The 21,819-nt window shown below is 36.6% G+C and overlaps 1 protein-coding gene across 3 annotated transcripts in view; it reads left to right on the forward strand.

Moving 5' to 3' along the window:
• The window catches only part of LOC149776435 (natural resistance-associated macrophage protein 2-like), a 117,812-nt gene that overhangs the window by 73,731 nt on the left and 22,262 nt on the right, over positions 1-21,819 (forward strand). For all 3 annotated transcript variants that reach the window (XM_089940848.1, XM_089940847.1, XM_089940846.1), the window contains exons 12-14: positions 3,808-4,031; positions 5,005-5,161; positions 16,311-16,361. In XM_089940848.1, coding sequence (XP_089796974.1) covers positions 3,808-4,031; positions 5,005-5,161; positions 16,311-16,361 — 432 coding nt within the window. The remainder of the gene's footprint in view (positions 1-3,807; positions 4,032-5,004; positions 5,162-16,310; positions 16,362-21,819) is intronic.

Genomic DNA, 21,819 nt, shown 5'->3' on the forward strand with positions numbered 1-21,819 from the left:
TGTTTGCAGAAACAATGGTGGTATTCCAATTGAATTGTTTCCTGGATGGGTATATATATATATATATATATATATATATATATATATATATATATATATATATATATATATATATATATATATATACTGTAAACCAGGAGTTTTGACAGATACAATTTGTATTGTCATTCTCAGTTAATAAGGTACATGTACATCTGTATTGTTTCTTACGTTTTGTTTATAACTCATCTGAATTTTAGTGGGCATGAAATTGAGATATGTGATTCCAGCCTAAAAAATATTAATATATATTTTCAGCGGTTTAAACATACAGCATATATCTCCTGATATAATTTAATCAAATCAAACAGAACAGGTTGAGTTCAGCAAGAATGTATCTACCTGATTCCTTATGCTCAAAACAGTTAACTACAAATATTCTTTTCCTAAAAACCATCCAAAATTTGATCTTTTCTTGGACAAGGCTGTCAACGAATTGCATCATTGTGAAACTTAATTGATACATTTACAAAATTAGTTTGGTCATTTTATTTTTATGCTACATTATGAAGCAGCAGTGACCTAATCAAGATCTCACATGTCCAAGTTTGTATTTTTTTGTTGGTTTTTTAAAATAAATTTTTTATATATATAATGTTTTTTAATTTCATGGTGTTTGTTTTTGTAATCATATTATATATGTTTTTTATCTTATAGGTATTGTCTAATCTTGTAAAGCGCTTAGAGCTTCTAAAGATTAGGCGCTATACAAAGTCCTCATCATTATTATTATTATTTTGGATCCTGAAAGATTCATAAACAATTAGTTCACCAAATTGAAGAAGAATATAGGAACAATTGGGGGCAGGGTAATATGTGACAGATATATGTGACATTGGGGGCAGGGTAATATGTGACATATATGTGACATTGGGGGCAGGGTAATATGTGGCAGATATATGTGACATTGGGGGCAGGATAATATGTGACATATATGTGACATTGGGGGTAGGGTAATATGTGACAGATATCTAATAGGGGGCTGTTCTTGGACCCGTTCTCTTCATTCTGTACACTCAGTTGCTCTCAAGTTTCATAGATCATCATCCAGTGTCTCACCAATTGTTTGCTGATGACACCCTAATATACAAATCTAGCCACCCAACTGAAATTGATGCTACCATCCAAGGTGTAGAGAGGTGCATTTCTGATGTGAAATCATGGATGACATGTAACAAGCTGCAGATGAATGATGATAAAACTGTGGCCATTCTGATCACAACACAAAGACTTTCTCATTCACATCCTTTACCTCAAACAATAAATATCAGCAACACCAACATTAAATTTACACAATCAGTATGAAACCTAGGTGTTACTATGGACAGTACTCTCACATTGCACCAACATGTCATGAACATATGCAAGGCTGCATATCTTGAGTTGAGACACATCAGCTCAGTTCACAAATATCTTTCAGTTGATGCCACTAAAACACTTGTGTATTCATTAGTACTTTCAAGACTGGACTATTGTAACTCAATTCAGTCTGGTTCATCTCAATATCTGCTCCAGAAACTTCAAAAAGTTCAGAACACAGCTGCTTGGACCATACTTAAAATACTTAGAGAACCATGATCAGAGCACACCTCCCCGCTGCTCTGTACCCTACACTGGCTATCCATTCGATCCAGAATCAAACACAAAATTTGTTCTCTGTGCTACTTTTCACTGTCAGGCTCTTGTCCAACATACCTATCTGACCTCACCCATGTGTACACACCAGCAAGATACTTGTGCTCCTCTTCTGACAATCGTATACTCATTATTCCCACTATGAAAACAAAGTCATATGGACATTGTTCTTTTGCATACCAGGGCCCAGCAACGTGGAATGAATTGCCCACTGAACTTAGACACAAAGACACAGTGATCACATTCAAGAGTGCTCTCAAAACTCACTTATTTCGACTGCAAGAACAAACTTAAAGACCTAATAATGTTTCCTATCTTAAATATTCTCAGCATGTTTTTTAATGTTTTCTAATTTCATGGTGTATATGTGACATTGGGGGCAGGGTAATATGTGACAGATATGTGACATTGGGGGCAGGGTAATATGTGACAGATATATGTAATTAACCAACATACAGACAAGAGAACAAGTCATATTGTTGATGACATATTTATGTGCAAACATAATGGTTGTGCCTATGTACATGTACCTTTTAGCAGATGGTACATGTATGGCCACAGACTGAGGCATCACCTGAACTACTTATCTTTCAGTAGAGGGGGAGGGCAATAGTAAAGTTAGTCCATTAAATCAACCCCCATACCAATACAGCTTGAGGGATTATTTATCAGACTTGGACAAAGCAAGCTTTGCTTTGCTGTCCGGTATCGTGGATGTCAATTTTGCTGAATATGTATATTTTAAGGAGTGTTCATTTTTGCTATATAGTCAATCTATCACTGGAAAATTTAACACTCACAAAAAGCTGCAAGAGTTTGAAATCTTGCTTGCATTTTCAGTTAGTTTGCATTTTGCAAGTATGTGAGCATTTAACTTAAACCCTGCTAAATATCAGACAGCTTTAAGACAAGTCCTTGGCCTTGTATGTTGTTGTTGTTGTTGTTATAGGGTCTAATGTCATTTTTCAGCACAAGATAGGCTATATATGGCAGCCAGTATAAACGGAGAAGGAAGAACAGGGGAAAACCCCGAAAAGAACCACCAACCCACAAGAAGCTACTGGCATATTTTCTCACATATCCACATTGGCTGAGCCCAAGACTCGAACCCACGCAGACAGAGGTGAGATGGCAGTGATCCATAATGGTAAGCGCTTTATATCACTCGGCCACTCGGGGCCCATGGCCTAGTATGAACCATGTGAAATGCTGTTATGTCACAGCCATATTGGGGCATACTCCAAATTAAGGTGGCATCACTTTTTATGGCTTTTATAAGCAATGATAAAATGGAGTGCTTAACCTGGTTTTTTTTAAAGGGCTCTAATAAGCATGCTACTTTAGAACACTGTTATATCAAACACTTCTCTTTTGAATTGACCCAACATTTTTCACTATAATGAGGAACTATCACCTTTACTTACTTATAAATCACTATCACATTTACTCACTTACAAATCACTATCATATTTACTCACTTATAAGTCACCATCATATTTACTCACTTATAAGTCACTATCACATTTACTCCCTTATAAGTCACTTTCACATTTACTCACTTATAATTCACTATCACGTTTACTCACTGATAAGTCACTATCATATTTACTCACTTATAAGTCAAGTCCAGCTGCAAACAAATAAACCCTGATCTGCTGGTGCATTATGTGACAGTAGATCTGGGTCTATTCAGTTTGCAGTTGGACATAATTTATAAGGAATTATATGTGGCATCTTGTCAAGTGTTTTATGTATTCCTATCACTTATGCTTTGTATATCCGACCATAATTGTGGTAGGCTATACATGGTTATGCTTATGCATCTGTCCATCTGTCCATTGATCTGGTTAAGTTTGGTATTTAGGGGAGGTAGGTCAGTTTTTCATAAATTGTTTTTCGGCATTTGTAGTTGATAAACACATTTCTAGTTTTCATTCGTTTTATCAAACTCACTGGGTGATTTCAAGTTGTGTCATACAGCTCTGATGTAGTGAAACTCATTGGATGATTTCAAGTTGTGTCATACAGTTCCAATACAATGAACTATCACATCAAGATTCTGTATTTTATGAGCGTAAATATCGTACAATGACTGGCAATATATTAAGATTTGTGATGATTCCAATTTTGCAGGGATTTCTACAGCTGAAATGGAAGCGATGGCAGAGGGTGTTACTGACAAGAACAGTTGCAATTTTACCCACAATTCTTATATCCATATTCTCAGGAATAGATGACTTGACCTACATGAATGACCTTCTAAATGTCCTAATGAGTTTACAGCTGCCATTTGCTCTTCTTCCTGTTCTTTCCTTCACTAGTAACAAATGTGTGATGGGAGACTTTGTTAATGGAAGGTATGTTAATTGTAGGTAACGAAAAGTATCCCTAGCAGAAACATGGTAGCCTGCCAGAAAAAGTACCAGCATTCATTACAACACATGTCCTTTTCAGATTACTGGTATGTGATGTTCTCTTGAATTAATTCTGCTCAAACTTGAAACTTGTGAATGAAACAACGTAGTATGCATTATGCATGACTCATAATACAAACTACTGTCAGAGGATTTTTAAAAAACAAAGTACCATTATTGCTTTGACAGGTGATAAACTTACAAATATGACAACATCCTGTGTCAGAAAAATCAGGAATAGTTACAAAAATACACATATTATCCCTTAAAATGCAATACAAAGCAAAACTAAATAAAATTTGTATTTACACGTTTTACATTTAATTGGTGTCTCACAAGCATTTCATTTTCCCATAAATCATGAAACTGAAATATCTAAATAGAGACGTTTTTAAAATCACTGTCAAAGAAAACACATGACAGAAGTAAAAGCATGGAAAACTTGATGAGACTCATCATATACTAACAACCTTCCATAAATTATTTCCACTGTTTTTTAGACTCCACAACTCAGTTATGATCTTAATGAAGAGTGATACAAGAGAAATTTCACTAAACAGCTGATACATTTGTATGCATACAGTGAGGGGAATATATGATCTTCACCCAGTGAAGTTCTGACTTGTGGATTTTGAAACATTTGAATGCTATTTTTTTAAGGCTGTATGTTAACAGGTTTATTTTCCTTTACCTGTATAATTATAATTTTATTGTATATAATTTGCCTTTTCTTTGATCATTCTTTTCTGAGATCCTGCTGCAACATATTAGAGAGCAATGTTTGTGTTTATTCATGTTTTTGAGATTGTTAGACCTTTGATAAACACACAAATATCTTATTGTGCAAAGAGTTGAACTTGCTGACACATTACCAGTGATCGTCCGTTAATTATTTCATTCCTTCATTTCTTTTCAGAGTTATGAAGGCTATAGCAGGTGTTCTAACAGTGGTTGTTATTGGGATAAACCTTTTCTTTGTTGTAGTCTACATTAGAGAACTTCCAAAGCATTGGGCCATATACCTAGTCATCGCCATGGTTGTCGTACTTTACATAACTTTTGTTACATACTTGGTAAGTTACATGTCAGTAGTTTAAATTATAGTCACACTAGCATACTAGCCACTCAGGGAACCATTGGGAACTGGTCTTGATGACAGGACAGTTTTTATATACATCTAGAAGTAATTTTGTTTTATTTATACATGGGTCCCATTTCTTCAGGGTCAAGGTTATATTTCAGTATTTTGTTTTTCCATTACACTCACTCTTTCCATTTTTCCCAATTGCATTCAAGCTGTTTCAGATTAAGAAATGAAAATTGGCATACTTGTGTGTCATCACTAGTAGGTGTGTTGAAAATTGGCATACTTGTGTGTCATCACTAGTAGGTGTGTTGAAAATTGGCATACTTGTGTGTCATCACTAGTAGGTGTGTTGAAAATTGGCATACTTGTGTGTCATCACTAGTAGGTGTGTTGAAAATTGGCATACTTGTATGTCATCACTAGTAGGTGTGCTGAAAATTGGCATTAATGTGTGTCATCACTAGTAGGTGTGTTGAAAACTGGCATACCTGTACATCATCACCAGGTGTGTTGCATAGCACATTTGTGGTGCTATCTTCAAGGTCAAAGTCATGGCTCAGAATTTTGTTTTCCAGCATCCCTTCTTCTATTAAACTATTTGGTATACTTTGCACATTATCATTAGAAGGTGTGTCACATACTACACTGGAGTGTTTTTCATGATCATATCATAGCACAATATTTTATGGTTTCTTCAAATACATTACCCAATCATAATACCTAGGAGAACTAACACTACCTCACAAATTCAGTCCTTCCATTTAAAACTTTTAGCTTGAAAAAAGAACTACAAGTTTTCTGCCAATGTAGATGGTGGTCAGGCAGAGTGATCTCCTCTTGATATAGCGATTGGTGGCAAAACCCATGAATATCTTAGTTTTTACTTCCTCTCATACTGAGAAGCACACTCTCACCATGTAAGACCTTGTAAAAGCCAGAATCTACACAGATACAAGTTGTAAAAGTTCTCACTTCACAAGGAATCATATTCCATCTCTATATTCAGCTTATCTCTCTTTCTATCTTGACATAGTTCTGTTTTTACAATTTGAGACATACTTTGTTATCTTTACGCATTTAATTGTGCTTGGGTACTTGCACATTAGCCTGTACCACTTCACAATAAGTTTGGGCTGTACTTTTATTATGTTGACATGCAAGTCCATGAGACCTACAGAAAGCTCTTAATATATGGGCGTATAATTCCACAATGACTGTCTACATACAGGTGAGTTTTCTGTGCTAATACATGTAGTGTTTGGATGCCAGGTTTCATTGTATTTACCAGTGCAGGTTGTCCTTGAACCTCTCACAGATAGTATGGTAAAGTATTTTGGTAAAATTCATCTGCTATTGTCCAGGTAAACCTGTAAGGCATAGCTCTGCACAGACTTTCTGTTCAATAAGAGACAGGTACAAAAGGTATATACATTCTGCTCTATATGTCTAACAGATTAGCCGATGAGCAAAGAGCAGAAGCACATTACTAAGAATCAGACAATGCCCTTCCTACAAACAAATCAATCTGTCATCCAGTATGTTGCAACAAGCAATTACAAGCAGTTATGGAGACAGGTCTAACCCACATATGGCCTCACCACATAAGATGCCAAGCCCAGCCTCCAACCGATGCCACCTCTCATTTCTCTCAGTCCTTGGTCACTAGGAGGGATTCTTTAATCAGTGACTGATTGGAAATCACTGTTTCTGCTTCAGAGTTTTGTTATCTGCAGTCCTCGACACCCTTTGCCACCATCATCTCAGGCAACTCAAGAGATGTCAGCCTCACATCATGTAAGCAAGGCTTTCAGAGTCTCCATTGAAGAAGTTTCTGCTTTTTACCTCTGGAGTCTTGCCCTCCCCCTCCTGCCTTATCAACCACCTGGGCCAGAGCTCTAGCGTTTGTTGATCTTATCAAGAAAAAGGAAGAATTCAACTTAAAATTACTTCCACAGTCTGGCAGAATCACGGATGTTTTGAATGATTTACTTTAGTTTCAACCATTTCATTTTCTTACAAAACACCTTCCATCAACATTTTTTTCCCCCGCTTCAGTGGCCTAGTGGCTAGAGCATCTGCCTTGAATGTGGGAGGTCACAGGTTTGAACTTCAGCTGAGTCATACCAAAGACTTTTAAAAAATGATACTAAAAGCTACGAGTGCTATGCACTCAGCATTAAGAGGTTAGTGTTAGGACTGGTCTGCTTGGTGTCAGGATAATGTGACTGGGTGGGACATCATACTGTATGTCTGTGGCATGATGCCCCAGTGCTAGACATCACTATAAACTGCCACACTGCAGACATTGTAGCGATATGACTAAAAATTGTTTAAGCTATGTTAAAAATCCATATCACACACACACAGTCACACACTCCATTAGCTTTTCATCAGCAGTTCTGCTATTGCCATATACCAGCTTGTCATTTGGACAACAGTTGACTGGGACAACACAGCTTTGAGGATGATAAAAGCAAACTCAATTTTTGGGGGATTGAACATGACTCTGAATAATTGGTCCACAATATGGTTGCTGTGGGCTTTATGTTGGACTTGGTATTGATGGCTATCTTCCAGCAGGTGGAACAGAGCTCATCTCTTACTCTGGATTCCAAGAAAAGGAACCAAGGGACACAAACATCTTACATGTTGTCCTATCTTTGTTCTTCACATTGTAAACCACAGTTCTTGCGAACCAAAGTGGACAAAAGACAGAAAAGTAGAAATTGCTTCCGCTGAAGTTTCTTTTCATGACCACCTCCATCTCTCAAAAAATTATATAATCTCCATACTGCCCTTCACACAGATCCCGGTAGGAGGAAGGCTCCAATATTTTGCTGTCGAATGAGACAAGATTTGCCACAACAATCATTCGACCCAACAAGTGGTTTCCAAGGGACTCTGCCTCACTTTCAGCTACAACATTCCATCAGACCCATTCAAAGCCACCACTTGGCAGCAGGAAATAAATGACCTTCCGCAGAAAAGGCTGTAGGAATAATTTGAAATATAAATTCCCTGGGATTTTATTCCAGACTTTTCTTGGTCCTGGAACTCTGCACCCTGTCATTGACCTAAGTGTTGTCACTCAGTTCATTCACACTGGTTCTCAATGAAAACACCTCAGCACATTTTGAATGCCATTAAAGAGGGAGACTTCAAAATCAGTGCAGACTTAAAATGCGTATTTTCACATCCCTATTCACAAGGCTTCCAGGATGTTTCTGCATTTCACCTATACTACGTTGTTTATCAACTCTGGGTGCTCTCATTTGGACTCAACATCATTCTCTGGGACTTAATTAGTCTGATGAATTGCATTATGGCTCGTGTCCAGACCATCTCTAAGGCAGTGGCATTAAATACCTGGACAATGTCCTGCAAAAACATCAGGTTAGTTATATATTAGAACACGATATAAAAATCCTTGTCACACTGCTCAGTCTGGGTTTCCTCTTCACCAATGACAAATCCAATCTCAACTTTTTTTTCATCTAGGTATGCAACTCAGCATACATGTAAACAGAATATGTCTTCCTCAGGAACTGGCATTGAAATCAGGACCATGGTGGCTTCATTACTCTCAAAGGAATCTCTCTCCACATTAGAATTTCTTTTCCTTCTAGACCTGCTTAATGCCGCAGCAGTCCTCATTATCCTAAGGTCACCTTTGTATGTGCCCATTACAAATCATTCTTTTATCCCAATGGAGGCCAAAAGTTTGCCCACCGGACCAATTGCTCCCCATTTGAGCAAATATGAGGTATTATCTGCAGACTTGGAGTGACCTAACTTGACTCACTGTGGGTATACCTAACTTGACTCTTTGTGGGTATACTTGACTCACTGTGGGTACACCTAACTTGACTCACTGTGGGTATACCTAACTTGACTCACTGTGGTTACACCTAACTTGACTCACGGTGGGTACACCTAACTTGACTCACTGTGGGTATACCTCGGCAAGTATAACTGCCAGAGATCAGTCTTTATGGCTGCAAGTACACAAAGCTGGGGGCCACACCTACTACCACCTTTTTGGAAAGCCAGTGGAGTGTGCTCTCCCAAGGATTGGCTTCTACATATCAGTATCCTCCATTTTGGAAGCCTTTTGCTGGTGGCAGGAATTCTTAACTCCAATGGGAGTACTCAGTCTATCTGACAGCTCTATGATGGTGACATATATCAAACGGCAAGGAGGAACCAAGTCCTCAGACCTTTGCCTACTGGTGTAGGACTTTCTAAAGTGGTGTTGTCAACAACAAATCCACGTCCAAGTCTGTCATATGTGCAATAGCAGATTCATTGTCCAGGAACAGTCAGCTTCTACAGACAGAATGGTCTCTCCATCCATCGGTTTCATTCAGATATACACCAGATGAGACCAACCTTTGTTGGACCTGTTTGTGACAAGGTGGAGTACCAAGCTTTCAACCTTTTTTTCCTCACCAGTTTCAGATCCAAAGGTGGGAGCAGTCAGTGTGCTATCCATATATTGGATTGGCCTGGATGCATACGCCTATCCTCCAACACCACTCACCACAAAGGCAATACAGCACAAGAGAATGGAAGTGTTGCCTAATCCTCATGGCACCACTCGGATAGGAGAAGTCATGGATCAGTGATCTCCTCTATCTTACAGATGAAATTCCATGGAAAAAGAGAATTTCCATCATCTACTCAGACAACCGAGATAGCAGTTGTTTCACACCAAAAACCCAGACCTACTGAACGAAAACATCTGGATCATATTAAACTGGCTATCAACCAGTCATGGAGAGAATATCTCAAGCAAGAAGGTCCTCCACTCTGTAAGCATACGATGGCAAATGGAATTGTTTTATACAGTACACAGAAGAACACTTTCTACCACTGCAGGCATTTTAGCTCTTTCTAGCTAAATGTTTTGTCTGGGAGGGCTGGATTTATGAGGTAGTTGTAGTTTTCCCAATGTCTTATGATCGGGTAAAGTATTCACGAAAATACATATTTGACTAGAAAAAATTTGTTTCCATCGTTTCCATCATACTTCTTTCCCACTCTGTTACTTCAGAGCTGTTTGAGATTAAGGAATGCAACATGAAATACTAATATGTCATCATTAGCAGGTGTGTTGTACACCACATTTGGGGTCCTTGTGGGACCCTATCTTGAAAGTCCATATCATGGTAGTATGTATTTATTTGTTCTGTAACACTTTCCTATCCATTTGTTTAATTTAGACCTGCATGAGATGAAGGGATAAAATGTGGCATAACTTTATTACATGACCATTTACTGTATATACTCATGTATAAGACCATTCGCATATAAGCCCATTTGCATATAAGCCCATTCGCATATAAGACCATTCGCATATAAACCAACCCCCAAACTGAACAGGTATAAACACTAAAATGTGCATGACCCACATATAAGCCGACCTACAACTCCAAGACATCTCAGGATGCACAAGGTAAGTTCTAAATGCATTTATTTAGGCAAAGTTATATTTTTTAAAAATATAACTAATATGTTTACTTATCTCGAGGTTGGCGCGTGCATGGTTATTAAAAATAAATGGTATGAAATTGTTTGAAATGTAATTTATTTAATTTTCCGTTTTCTTATTGTTTCTGCCTAAAATAGATTTGTGTATAGTTTGATCAAACAATGACAAGAATTTAGCATTCATGAGTTGCTGTAAGACTACCTCTCCCTTTTGACTTGATTATTGTTTGTTTATGCATTATTGCATTGGACATTTTACATCAGTGCACTGGTAATTATGTTTTAACATTGCTTTGAAATTGTAAATACCTAACTCATTAAGATGTAATCCCAGTATGACAACACAACAAACAAAAACAATACGGTTAAAGCTGAGTTGTAGTTTGCTTTATGTTAGCAACCTTACACCATACCTTTCAACTTTCTCGCCAGGAGGAAAAAAACTCCCAAATTTTGGGGTTGCACCACGCCTACCTCCCGATTTCATAATATCTTTTGAGTTTTGCAGAGAACTACCGATTATTATATTATGTCTTCGATTTTCATTTCTTCTAAACAAGAAAAGTCCTACATGTTCAGTTGTATCACTTGTGAATTATTGTTGTGACGAAATAATTACTTTACTATAAAGAATTCACTTCTTCACTAAATAGAATGTTAAGTTTAAACATTATTCATGTAAATTAAAGATTATTTTTTTTACCTCTACAATAATAAAAAAATAAAAAAAATAAACCAGAATAAAAAAGTAAACCACAACAATAAAATCGTCCACAATTAATTTCAATCCTAAGAATGATCACTATGAATGCTGTAACTCCAGCTGCTATAGCGCCATTCCCACGAAAGTTACATGAGTGAACACCTGGCATTTTTATACCTTATATACCAATGATAACTACCATCATTAAGTTAAAAGAAGGAATGAAAATAAATACCATGCAGCAAATGTGTCCTTAAAAAATAAATTCAGAATACATGTTTTATAATAAACAAAACTAAATGCTTTATGAGTTGACAATAAGGGAATAAGGTTGGATATACAAAGAGGGGAAAATAGATGCCACATGTACGGTACCATGAGGCTGGCTATTTTGGTACCTTTAGTTCAACAAAATTGGGAATTCTTTATTTGCCAATCAATTGATGGTGCTCGCATAACACACAATAGTGTAGAATATGGTTTCTTTGAATTATGGCAGAGGGCCAATCATTTTCACAAAATAGTTGCATGGATAAGGATTAACTTTTAATTAGTCATGTTGGCTTTCTTGCTTGTTTATTTAAGACTAATCTTCTTTAGCTATTGTGCAGTTTGACCACAGCTGACCCGAATATGAAAATAGGGAATGTCATGGGGGAAAACAGGGCACGTCACAGGGAGAAACAGCGAGTCTTTTTGCGAATTTCACACATATTGGACCTGGAAGATCGATCAATATTTAGTGAAAACAAGGCTTTAGAAATGCCACGATAAACCTAACAATTTTAGGTCCCAGTCTCTATTTTTTTTTGTTCAGTCTCCCTACTTGGCTTTTGAAAAGTTCATAGGTATGCATTACACCCTGTTTTCCAAAACTACAGTAATTGTGCTAATATTATGGAATTTAGGAATGAAAGGTAATTACACATTAATGTACTTGTATAGTTACCAGTCAAAATTCCCTCTTAACACAAGCCAGTTTCCAGATTTTAATGATTAACTGGCCTATACTTATGTCGCAAAACGAAAGAAATTCACTGACTATCAACATAGGAGATGCCGAAACATCATGCTTTCCATTGTGTGGAAAGTTATGATGTTTGTTCAGCTAAAACACTAAAATTGATTGATGATGATCTTAGTTGAACTATATGAGAATTTTAGCCTTTATTATTACCACTCTTCATGAACATGTAAATTATAATGGTTACGCACCTTGTACAATTAAATGTGCATGCCTTTTAAAAAATATTACCTCAATTTGTAGGATCACTTATATCATTGAAAATGAGTAACTCGTGAGCGTGTGATTCCACGTAAATAAAATGCTATAAAGGACTAGCTGAATTGTTATCTGGAAGAATGCTATTTGGTTGAAACAATGAATAAAACAAAATCTTCATCTAATATGTTTAGAAATAAGAAGGATTTAAATGACGCATTGCACTGTGTAAGTACTGTACATTATAGTTCAGTATGATCTCCCTGGTAAACTCAACTGGCCTGCGAATTATGAAGTCTGTTTTTACCTTTAATTAACTTCATGTTGAAGATACCAGAAAATATGTCCATGCAAAAAAATAACAAAATCAATCACAGTACTAAGTAGCAGTTTAATAATTGTTGGGTCACCGAAAGTTACTCTATTTTTACATGCCTATGTCTTAGGACACGGAAAAAAAATATTGTTTTATGTCCCAAGATTTACAGCCATTACAGTAGTCAACAAAAAGACCTAAAAACTCTCAAGTTTAGACATTGGCCCACAGATAAGCCTCCCCCCCTCTTCCAGGTTTATTTTTTTCTAAATTATTCAGCTTATACACGAGTATATACGGTAATCTTGCTTGGCTGATCTAGTGTTCAATAGATATGTTCAGTCTTTGATTTTATATCGCACACCTACAATTTCCTTACCACACACTCAGCCAGGAACTATTTTTGCAAGTTGAAATATTCAATAATAGTCTGCTTATAAAATACCAGCAATGATTTATAGCTTTACATTTTAAATTATTCAAAAATGCCAGGATAAATTGGTAATTTTAATAAATCTAGTGATGTTGGATGAAAATGGCCACTTTTGCTGATGGTGAAAATGGGAGAGTACTGTAAGTAGCAATAAGCAATTTATGGGCTTTTCATGGAATCTAGTAAGTTCAGGTTTACAATACTACTAGTTTATTGGAAAGGATGTTTGACATTGAGTTCTAAGTTGAAGCTGGTGTGCAAAGTGACACCAACATATGTATGAGAGAGAGAGAGAGAACAAGTACTTTGCCCTAAATATTGTATTGAAAGTTTCAAAACTCCGATACAAAATAAGAAAGATTCATGGAGTCGCATCAAAATAAACAGATAATTAAGGGACTGTAACTATGGCTACAGCATTTGAACTTCAAATGAGTTTGCTAATTGCCACAAAGTGCTGAATTCTGGGCTCAATGACCTTAAACACAAAGGGCTAAGAAACCAAAAAACAAATACTTCTGAGCCTGTTGATCTCATTCCCAGCTACAGCAATGACGACACCAAGAGGAGACATTTCACAATGTAAATCATCTACAATTCTAAATGACGACACCAAGAGGAGACATTTCACAATGTAAATCATCTACAATTCTAAATGACGACACCAAGAGGAGACATTTCACAATGTAAATCATCTACAATTCTAAATGACGACACCAAGAGGAGACATTTCACAATGTAAATCATCTACAATTCTAAATGACGACACCAAGAGGAGACATTTCACAATGTAAATCATCTACAATTCTAAATGACGACACCAAGAGGAGACATTTCACAATGTAAATCATCTACAATTCTAAATGACGACACCAAGAGGAGACATTTCACAATGTAAATCATCTACAATTCTAAATGACGACACCAAGAGGAGACATTTCACAATGTAAATCATCTACAATTCTAAATGACGACACCAAGAGGAGATATTTCACAATGTAAATCATCTACAATTCTAAATGACGACACCAAGAGGAGACATTTCACAATGTAAATCATCTACAATTCTAAACCTAATCCAAATCCATTTCAGCGTCAGAGTTTCAAAAATATGGTCTGCAGAATATTATTTTTTAAAAATCTTTCTTAATGAGCAAGTTCAAGTGGGGAATCTTTCAGTTTGTCTATTAATATACTAAGGAATCAAATTTGTTTAAATCTGATGATAAAACTGACATTTGCAACATAGAGATAGATGTATCACAGAGAGCAGCAGCTGTTTTGACTGTGATGCAAATTTAGAAGAATTACATCTTGTTACAATGTTGCTGAGACTTTTTCATTGCTCAGAGAAGTGTATGTTTGCTTATATTTTAAATTCTTGTTACTGTTCAAGTAGAAAATAAAAAGAAAACAGAATAAATCTTGTTAGAATCTTCATGTCAAGAAATATCCAAACAAATATTAAAAATCTAGTCTGCATGTTAGAAAAAGACAATCTTCATTTTCTGAAAAATATATGCTTAAATTATTACCTTTAAAGTGGAATGCATCAATATTTTTTTGTATTAAATGAAAACATAGCAATAGATAGTTTGAAAGTACCATCAATGAATCAGCTTCTGTATAAATTAGAGTTTATTTACATACTATTAGTCTGTGTAATTTGCCCAGAAATTTGCTTGGAATAGAATGTGTGAATTCAGTTAGTTGGGTGTAAGTAAAAGGGTCACTTAATTGTCCAAAACCTATGTTCTATATGATAAGTAAGAAAAAATCAACTTGCCTATAACTGCACTTTAAATTTATTCATATATTCCATACAACATTTTTAAACCATATGTACAATGCAGATAGACCAATACACAACTGCACAGTATATATCTAGGCCTCTTCCCAGTTACATACATGTGAATTTTTCATAGGGTTGTAAAATATCTTTCATAAAATGCCAAATGCCTAATTTATTTTTCTAGAAGAAGTATACATTAAATAATTTAAAAGAATGTGTGAATAAAATGGAGATATGTAATAAATACCAAAACACATAAGTGCTTTGTTCAGAGTTGGAGGAAAGAATTCATTTGATAGCCTTGACATTCCTATGCCATATAAAACTCATTCTTTCTGCCTACTCAGAACAAAACATTTAGTTTTGTCTACATGTGTCATCACTATAGGTGTGTCCCATGCCATACTGGTGGGGGGGGGGGCTGTCTCCACCTGAACTGTGAATTGTATAGAGTCAGATCTATTGTTACATAGTGTATCAGCATTTCAGTGTCAGTGTCTGTTTGCATGAAACTGTAAGTAGAATGGACTTGTTACATAATGCATTGGAGTGGTCAGTGTGTATGCCTGTTTGTTTGAAACTATAAGTAGAATGGACTTGTTACATAATGCCTTGGTGTGGTCAGTGTGTATGTCTGTTTGCTTGAAACCTTGATCTTCCAGGGTAATATGTTGTGGCAAATGTAGTGTCTGTGTAACTAACGGTTTGGTGTGGTCAGTGTGTATGTCTGTCTGCTTGAAACCTTGATCTTCCAGGGCAGTATGTTGTGGCAAATGTAGTGTCTGTGTAACTAATGGATTGGTGTGGTCAGTGTGTTTGTCTGTTTGATGTGGTGTGGTCATTGTGTATGTCTGTCTGCTTGAAACCTTGATCTTCCAGGGCAGTATGTTGTGGCAAATGTAGTGTCTGTGTAACTAACGGTTTGGTGTGGTCATTGTGTTTGTCTGTTTGATGTGGTGTGGTCAGTGTGTATGTCTGTCTGCTTGAAACATTGATCTTCCAGGGCAGTATGTTGTGGCAAATGTAGGGTCTGTGTTAAAGTAGTGTCTGTGTAACTAATGGTTTTGGTGCATGTTAAATGAAAGCATTTAATTGAGATTGAAAATGTACTATTTTTGACAAGTTCTATCATGTATATCATCTGCTTATGATATGTATTAAGGAGATTTTCTTCTTCAGGCATGGTATTGTCTTATAATGGTGGGACTGGATGCATTAGCAAGGATACCTGTAAGTAGGCCTTAATTGTAAGGATCCATATACAGCATGCTCGTACTTGGTATCAAAAGGGCTGTTCCACTTAAACATATATGGTTTCCAGAGAAGGCAGTTTTAAAAAATGTATTTCAGGGTACTTTGACAGCACAGAGTTCATATTAAAAAGAAAAGAAAATTTTTAATTACTTCTGTGGGTGAATACCCCACATTAAAAGTGTCTTCCCTGTGTCTCAGGTATGTTTTATTGGAACAGCCCTAATCAAACATCAAAATTTGATGGGCTGGGAATCATATATTCAAGGTCAAGTTTAGGGCACAATATTTACAAGTCAGTGGTTGGTCATTGACCAGGAGAGCTTATGGGATGGCTTTTTGTCTGTTGTCCATTAGCACAAGTTGCTACTCCTTCTAAACTATTTGGATGATTGCCAAGAAACTTTACACACATTCATCCCAAGATCTTGTTTGTTCTAAATGAAAATAGTGCTGCTTAGGCATTCAATATGGCAACTGCAGTAATCGTTTTGAATTTTTTTGTATTGCTTCTCCTTCTGAATGAAAAGCCATATCAGAATGGTTTTCATCAGAAGACTTGTTTGCAGAGGCGTAGCTGGGGGGGGGCAGGGGGGTACATATGTCCCCGGGTGTCAAGGTACAGGGGCGCCAAAATGAGGCTTACAACATTACATTATAATAAGTAAACAAGGGTAATATTCAAAAAATGTGATTAAACGGGGAGGGGGCTGGGGCGCCAATTTTATAGTTCGTCCCCAGGTGCAAAATATCATAGCTACACCTCTGTTCGTTTGACATCAATTTGGTCTTCAATGAAAATGGTGCCAGTCTGATTCGCCAGAAGACTTCTTGATGCCAGTTTTGGTCCTCAATCCTCAATCAAAATGGTGCCAATCTGATTTCCAGTATGTTCACCACAGCATCATCCATCTTGAAGATCTCCTCCTAAATGTTACGTCTTTTTAGGGGGCCCTGAATGGCCGAGTGGTCTAAAGCGCTCTCCGTTACGGATCACTGCCATCTCACCTCTGTCTGCGTAGGTTCGAGACTTGGATTCGGCCAATATGGATATGTGAGAAAGCTTGCCAGTAGCCTCTCGAGGGTCGGTGGTTCTTTCCGGGGTTTTCCCGGGTTCTTCCTCCACCATTAATACTGGCCGCCATGTATAGCCTATCGTGTGCTGAAAAATGGCGTTAAGCCCTACGACAACAACAACAACGTCTTTTTAGGTTGTTGTTTTCACCAGAAGACTAAATAGGATATCTAGTTGGTCCTGAATGAAAATGTTGCTGATCAGACCATAAAAAGCTACCACAATGAACATATTGAAAATCTTGTTACTAATGCTCCAAAAATCATTTCCACTTTCTAATGGTGGCCACTTTTTCTGAAATGATAGTGGTGTCAGTATTACAGACAAAGACATCTACATTCAACAGAACCTGAAACATTTATGTAACCTTTCAAAATGAAATGATAAGCACTATGTGTAAAAAGTTGCAGAACAAAAAAATGAAATATTAAATGATAACCAATGAAAGCAAAACAGTCAGCCATAAATTATAAATAATAAACACCAAAGATAAATGATACACCATAAATGATGAACTAAAAAGCATTAGCTTTGAACAAAATGAATAAAAACACAGATAACATTTTACCATTCTTTTTTTCATATATATTTATATATATATAATCCATGATACAAGTACATGGGAAACCATCAGAACACTTCGAGGCGTCCAACCTGGCCACCAGACAAGCGTTCACCAGCTGGACCATGTTCCATGCTGGACACGACTCGGCTGAAATTAACATCATATCTTATAGATAGAACTTTGTTTATGCATGTTGTTGATTCTGCATCATCATTTCCATATGGAATGCGTTACCACTGAATGATGATCATACAGGAAATGAACAATCCCCCAGTCAATGAAGACATGCCTGAACAATCTGATCCAACCATAGAAAGGATGGGATTCAGTTTTAAGGTGGCAGTCAAAGAAATATTCAGAATTTTGCATTTGATTGAATGCTCTTCTCCATCGTCAGTAAATCTTACTTCCAAGGTCAAGGTTTCAATGGTGTTGATGAACATCTGTCCTTAGAACTTTGCCACAATCATCAGAGATTGCAGAAGTTACTGAGCATCACTCAAATAAATTTATAACCCCAATAACTCATGAGCCTTCTTTCTGGTGAGTCATTTGCTCACAATTTGCTCACCTAACAGATACAACTCACATTCTGATGTTTATTATTTGAACTTACCTGACTTAGGCAAGGACATTACTGCCTTCAACATGTCTGCTCCACTGTTATTATATGGACAAAGAAATGTTTAATGATATGACTGATTTAGTCATGAACATTGTGTTGACCTCATCTCTACTACACCTGGCATATCTAGCAATCTTTAATCTAACTGAAAAGGACAGAAATGATATTGCCTGAGATTCGGTAAAAAGTATTGTCAAAGTAGTCATTTGGACTGCCCACCACATAACAGCAAATGCCCTAACGGTCTCAAGAGACCTGGATTTGATAAGAAGAGATTCTGTCCTATGGTCTTCCTCAAACCACATCATGCAGCAGGGGAGGTAAGAAAGCAAGCAACATAGGAGTTACCCTTCAAGCTCTCCATGCAGGCCCCTATAATTGCATGACCTTGTCATGTAGTGTACCAGAGAAGGGATGATCATTTCTAGAAATGAGTTAATCCAAGTCATTTTAGAGGGGCTCCGAATCTTGTTTATTCAGGCCTTCCACTTTCACCATCTTATTTCATGATTGAAATTGCAAGCAATCACACAATTACATATTTTACAGAAGGAGAAGTTTTGCTCATGTAGCAGGCAGTGGAGGTTGTTCCGTTGAACTCTATACTTTTCTGGTTATGAAAACCAATGGAAAATTGAGACCTGAGCAGCCCCAAAATTGAAGATGGAGACTGCAACGTCCATTTGTCTTTCTGTGTGACGTGATGAATATGTGATTAGTCTCATCCTGTCTGATGCATATATCCATATACCTATTGTGCAATTACCATTATTTCAACTACCACAAGGTACCTTTCCATTTGGCCTCAGCCTCAACCATCGGCTCTTCACCAGGACATTGAACTGCAATCAAATCCCTCATCACAATGTCCTTCTCCATAGTACCAGTGGTACACCTAGATGATATGCTGCAAAAATATTCTGTAAGTTTGGTTTTGGTTCAGGACATGAAGAACCTTCTCTACTTCATTCCCAATTTAGGGTAGGTAGTCGATGTAGAGTCACATCTGAAATAATTCTGATTGCCCCTCTTCAAATTCTTGATCAACAATCAGCTTGATTTAGCAACAGACATGCCTAGAAAAAGTGTGACCCCCATGATGCTCTAGCAGTCAAGGTGATTATTTCATCCATGTCTGGAAGAACTCCTCCTTCATGCCTGGCTCTTGACATGGATGCTGTGTATGATAGGGAGTTGGGAATTTCAGTCTTGTAAATGATCGCAACAGCTTTCCACTTTAAAGGCATACAAGAGGAAGTAGTGGGTTTTCAGTTACTGGTGTCAGATTAATAGTTACTTCCCTTTGTAAGTTATTGAGAGAAAGACGTTTTTTAGTTCACCTTTCAGGGAGAGCTGGAGGTTAGCAGAGAGTAGTCCTTATGTTAATATGATTAAGTATTTTTGGAGAAACGTAATACTTTTACAAAATTACTTTCTGTTTTGGAATCTAGCTTTTTACTTGTGATATGCATTATGTTGTTGAGTACTTGACATACAGAATCTGATGGTTTAGTTAGACAAGTTAAACTGCTGAAGATTCATATATAAACACAGTAATAACTGATAGCCAGTCAAACCATTTGCAAATGTTTTCACAAGAGGTGATTCCCAAGCATATTGATGACCTTTTTTTGTAGAAAATCACCCAGAATAACATATCGGAGTGATACTGTCCAACTGAAATTATCTAAAGAGGCCTCCATCTTTTCATCTAGTTCACAACTGGAACAGAATAAACTGAACATTTGGAATGAAAATAAATTGGTACATTTTGAACGAAAATAAAGTGGTACATTTGGAACAAAAATAAATTGGTACATTTGGAACAAAAATAAAGTGGTACATTTGGAACGAAAATAAAGTGGTACATTTGGAATGAAAATAAAGTGGTACATTTGGAACAAAAATAAAGTGGTACATTTGGAACAAAAATAAAGTGGTACATTTGGAACGAAAATAAAGTGGTACATTTGGAACAAAAATAAATTGGTACATTTGGAACAAAAATAAAGTGGTACATTTGGAACGAAAATAAAGTGGTACATTTGGAATGAAAATAAAGTGGTACATTTGGAACAAAAATAAAGTGGTACATTTGGAATGAAAATAAAGTGGTAATAAAGCCAGCATTAACTGCATCATTGCTTGCTATGACGATGGTAAGAATGTTGTCGAAGTCAAAATTTATACCTCTGAGTCTAACTGAATAAAAATGGTGCAATAAAGTAATGATAATTTTAAAATTATCACTCTGTTGAGAGATATACATGAAGTGATTGTTGTTATATCATTAGGTGTTTCATTTGTAAAATGTATTCAATGGTTGTCATTTAAATCCATTTTACATTTAAAGGAACTGGCTGTCACAAAAGTAAAACACATTACACCAGTTGGCAGGAATAAATGTTTATTCACTGGTAAACATTCCATATAAATGACAGAACAGTGTAGAATGTGATAAGTTACCTGCAACTAGTTAACTTTGTATTGTGTAAGCAAATAAGTATCGTAATTTGACAAAGGGCTGCATGCATTTATGTGAACCCTCAGGTGTAGTTACTAATTAGTGTAATTACTGATGCATGAATTATGCATGGTTAATGAAAGCCTGCATAACTTTTTGCCCAGTAAAACAACTAGCTTCTTGGGGCAGACAATGTTAATAGCTTCTGAAACAGATTTTAAGAGAAATTTTTTAAAATAGAAGAAAAGATTTAATCCATGGCTTTTTTATCAATTCATTTTAGTACCATTTTTTAAATATTGTTTCTTGTTTTTTTATGCCCTATCACAGGAAGCCAAAACTTCTTAGTCTTTAGTCAGAATTAATTTTTTTCATGGTGTTTACAATGGCTGCTGGAAACTTCAAAAAGCTTGATTGAGTCAAGCTGTATAAACATTGATTACATTCTGTTTGGCCCTCTCTGGTGGCTTAGTGGTTAGTGTCCACCTCGGATGCAGGAGGTTGCAGGTTCAAATCCCCATCCAAGTCTTACCAAAGACTTATAAAAATGGTACTAACAGCTGCCTTAGTAGATGCTTAGCATTAAGAGGTTAGTGTTAGGACTGGTCGGCTTGGTGTCAGGATAATGTGACTGGGTGGGACATCATGCTACATGTCTGCGGCATTATGCCTCAGTGCTTGACATCGCTATAAACTGACACATTGCAG

This window comes from Sinohyriopsis cumingii, chromosome 18 (genome assembly GCF_028554795.1).
Source record: "Sinohyriopsis cumingii isolate HCF-2022 chromosome 18, ASM2855479v2, whole genome shotgun sequence".
Taxonomy (NCBI): domain Eukaryota; kingdom Metazoa; phylum Mollusca; class Bivalvia; order Unionida; family Unionidae; genus Sinohyriopsis; species Sinohyriopsis cumingii.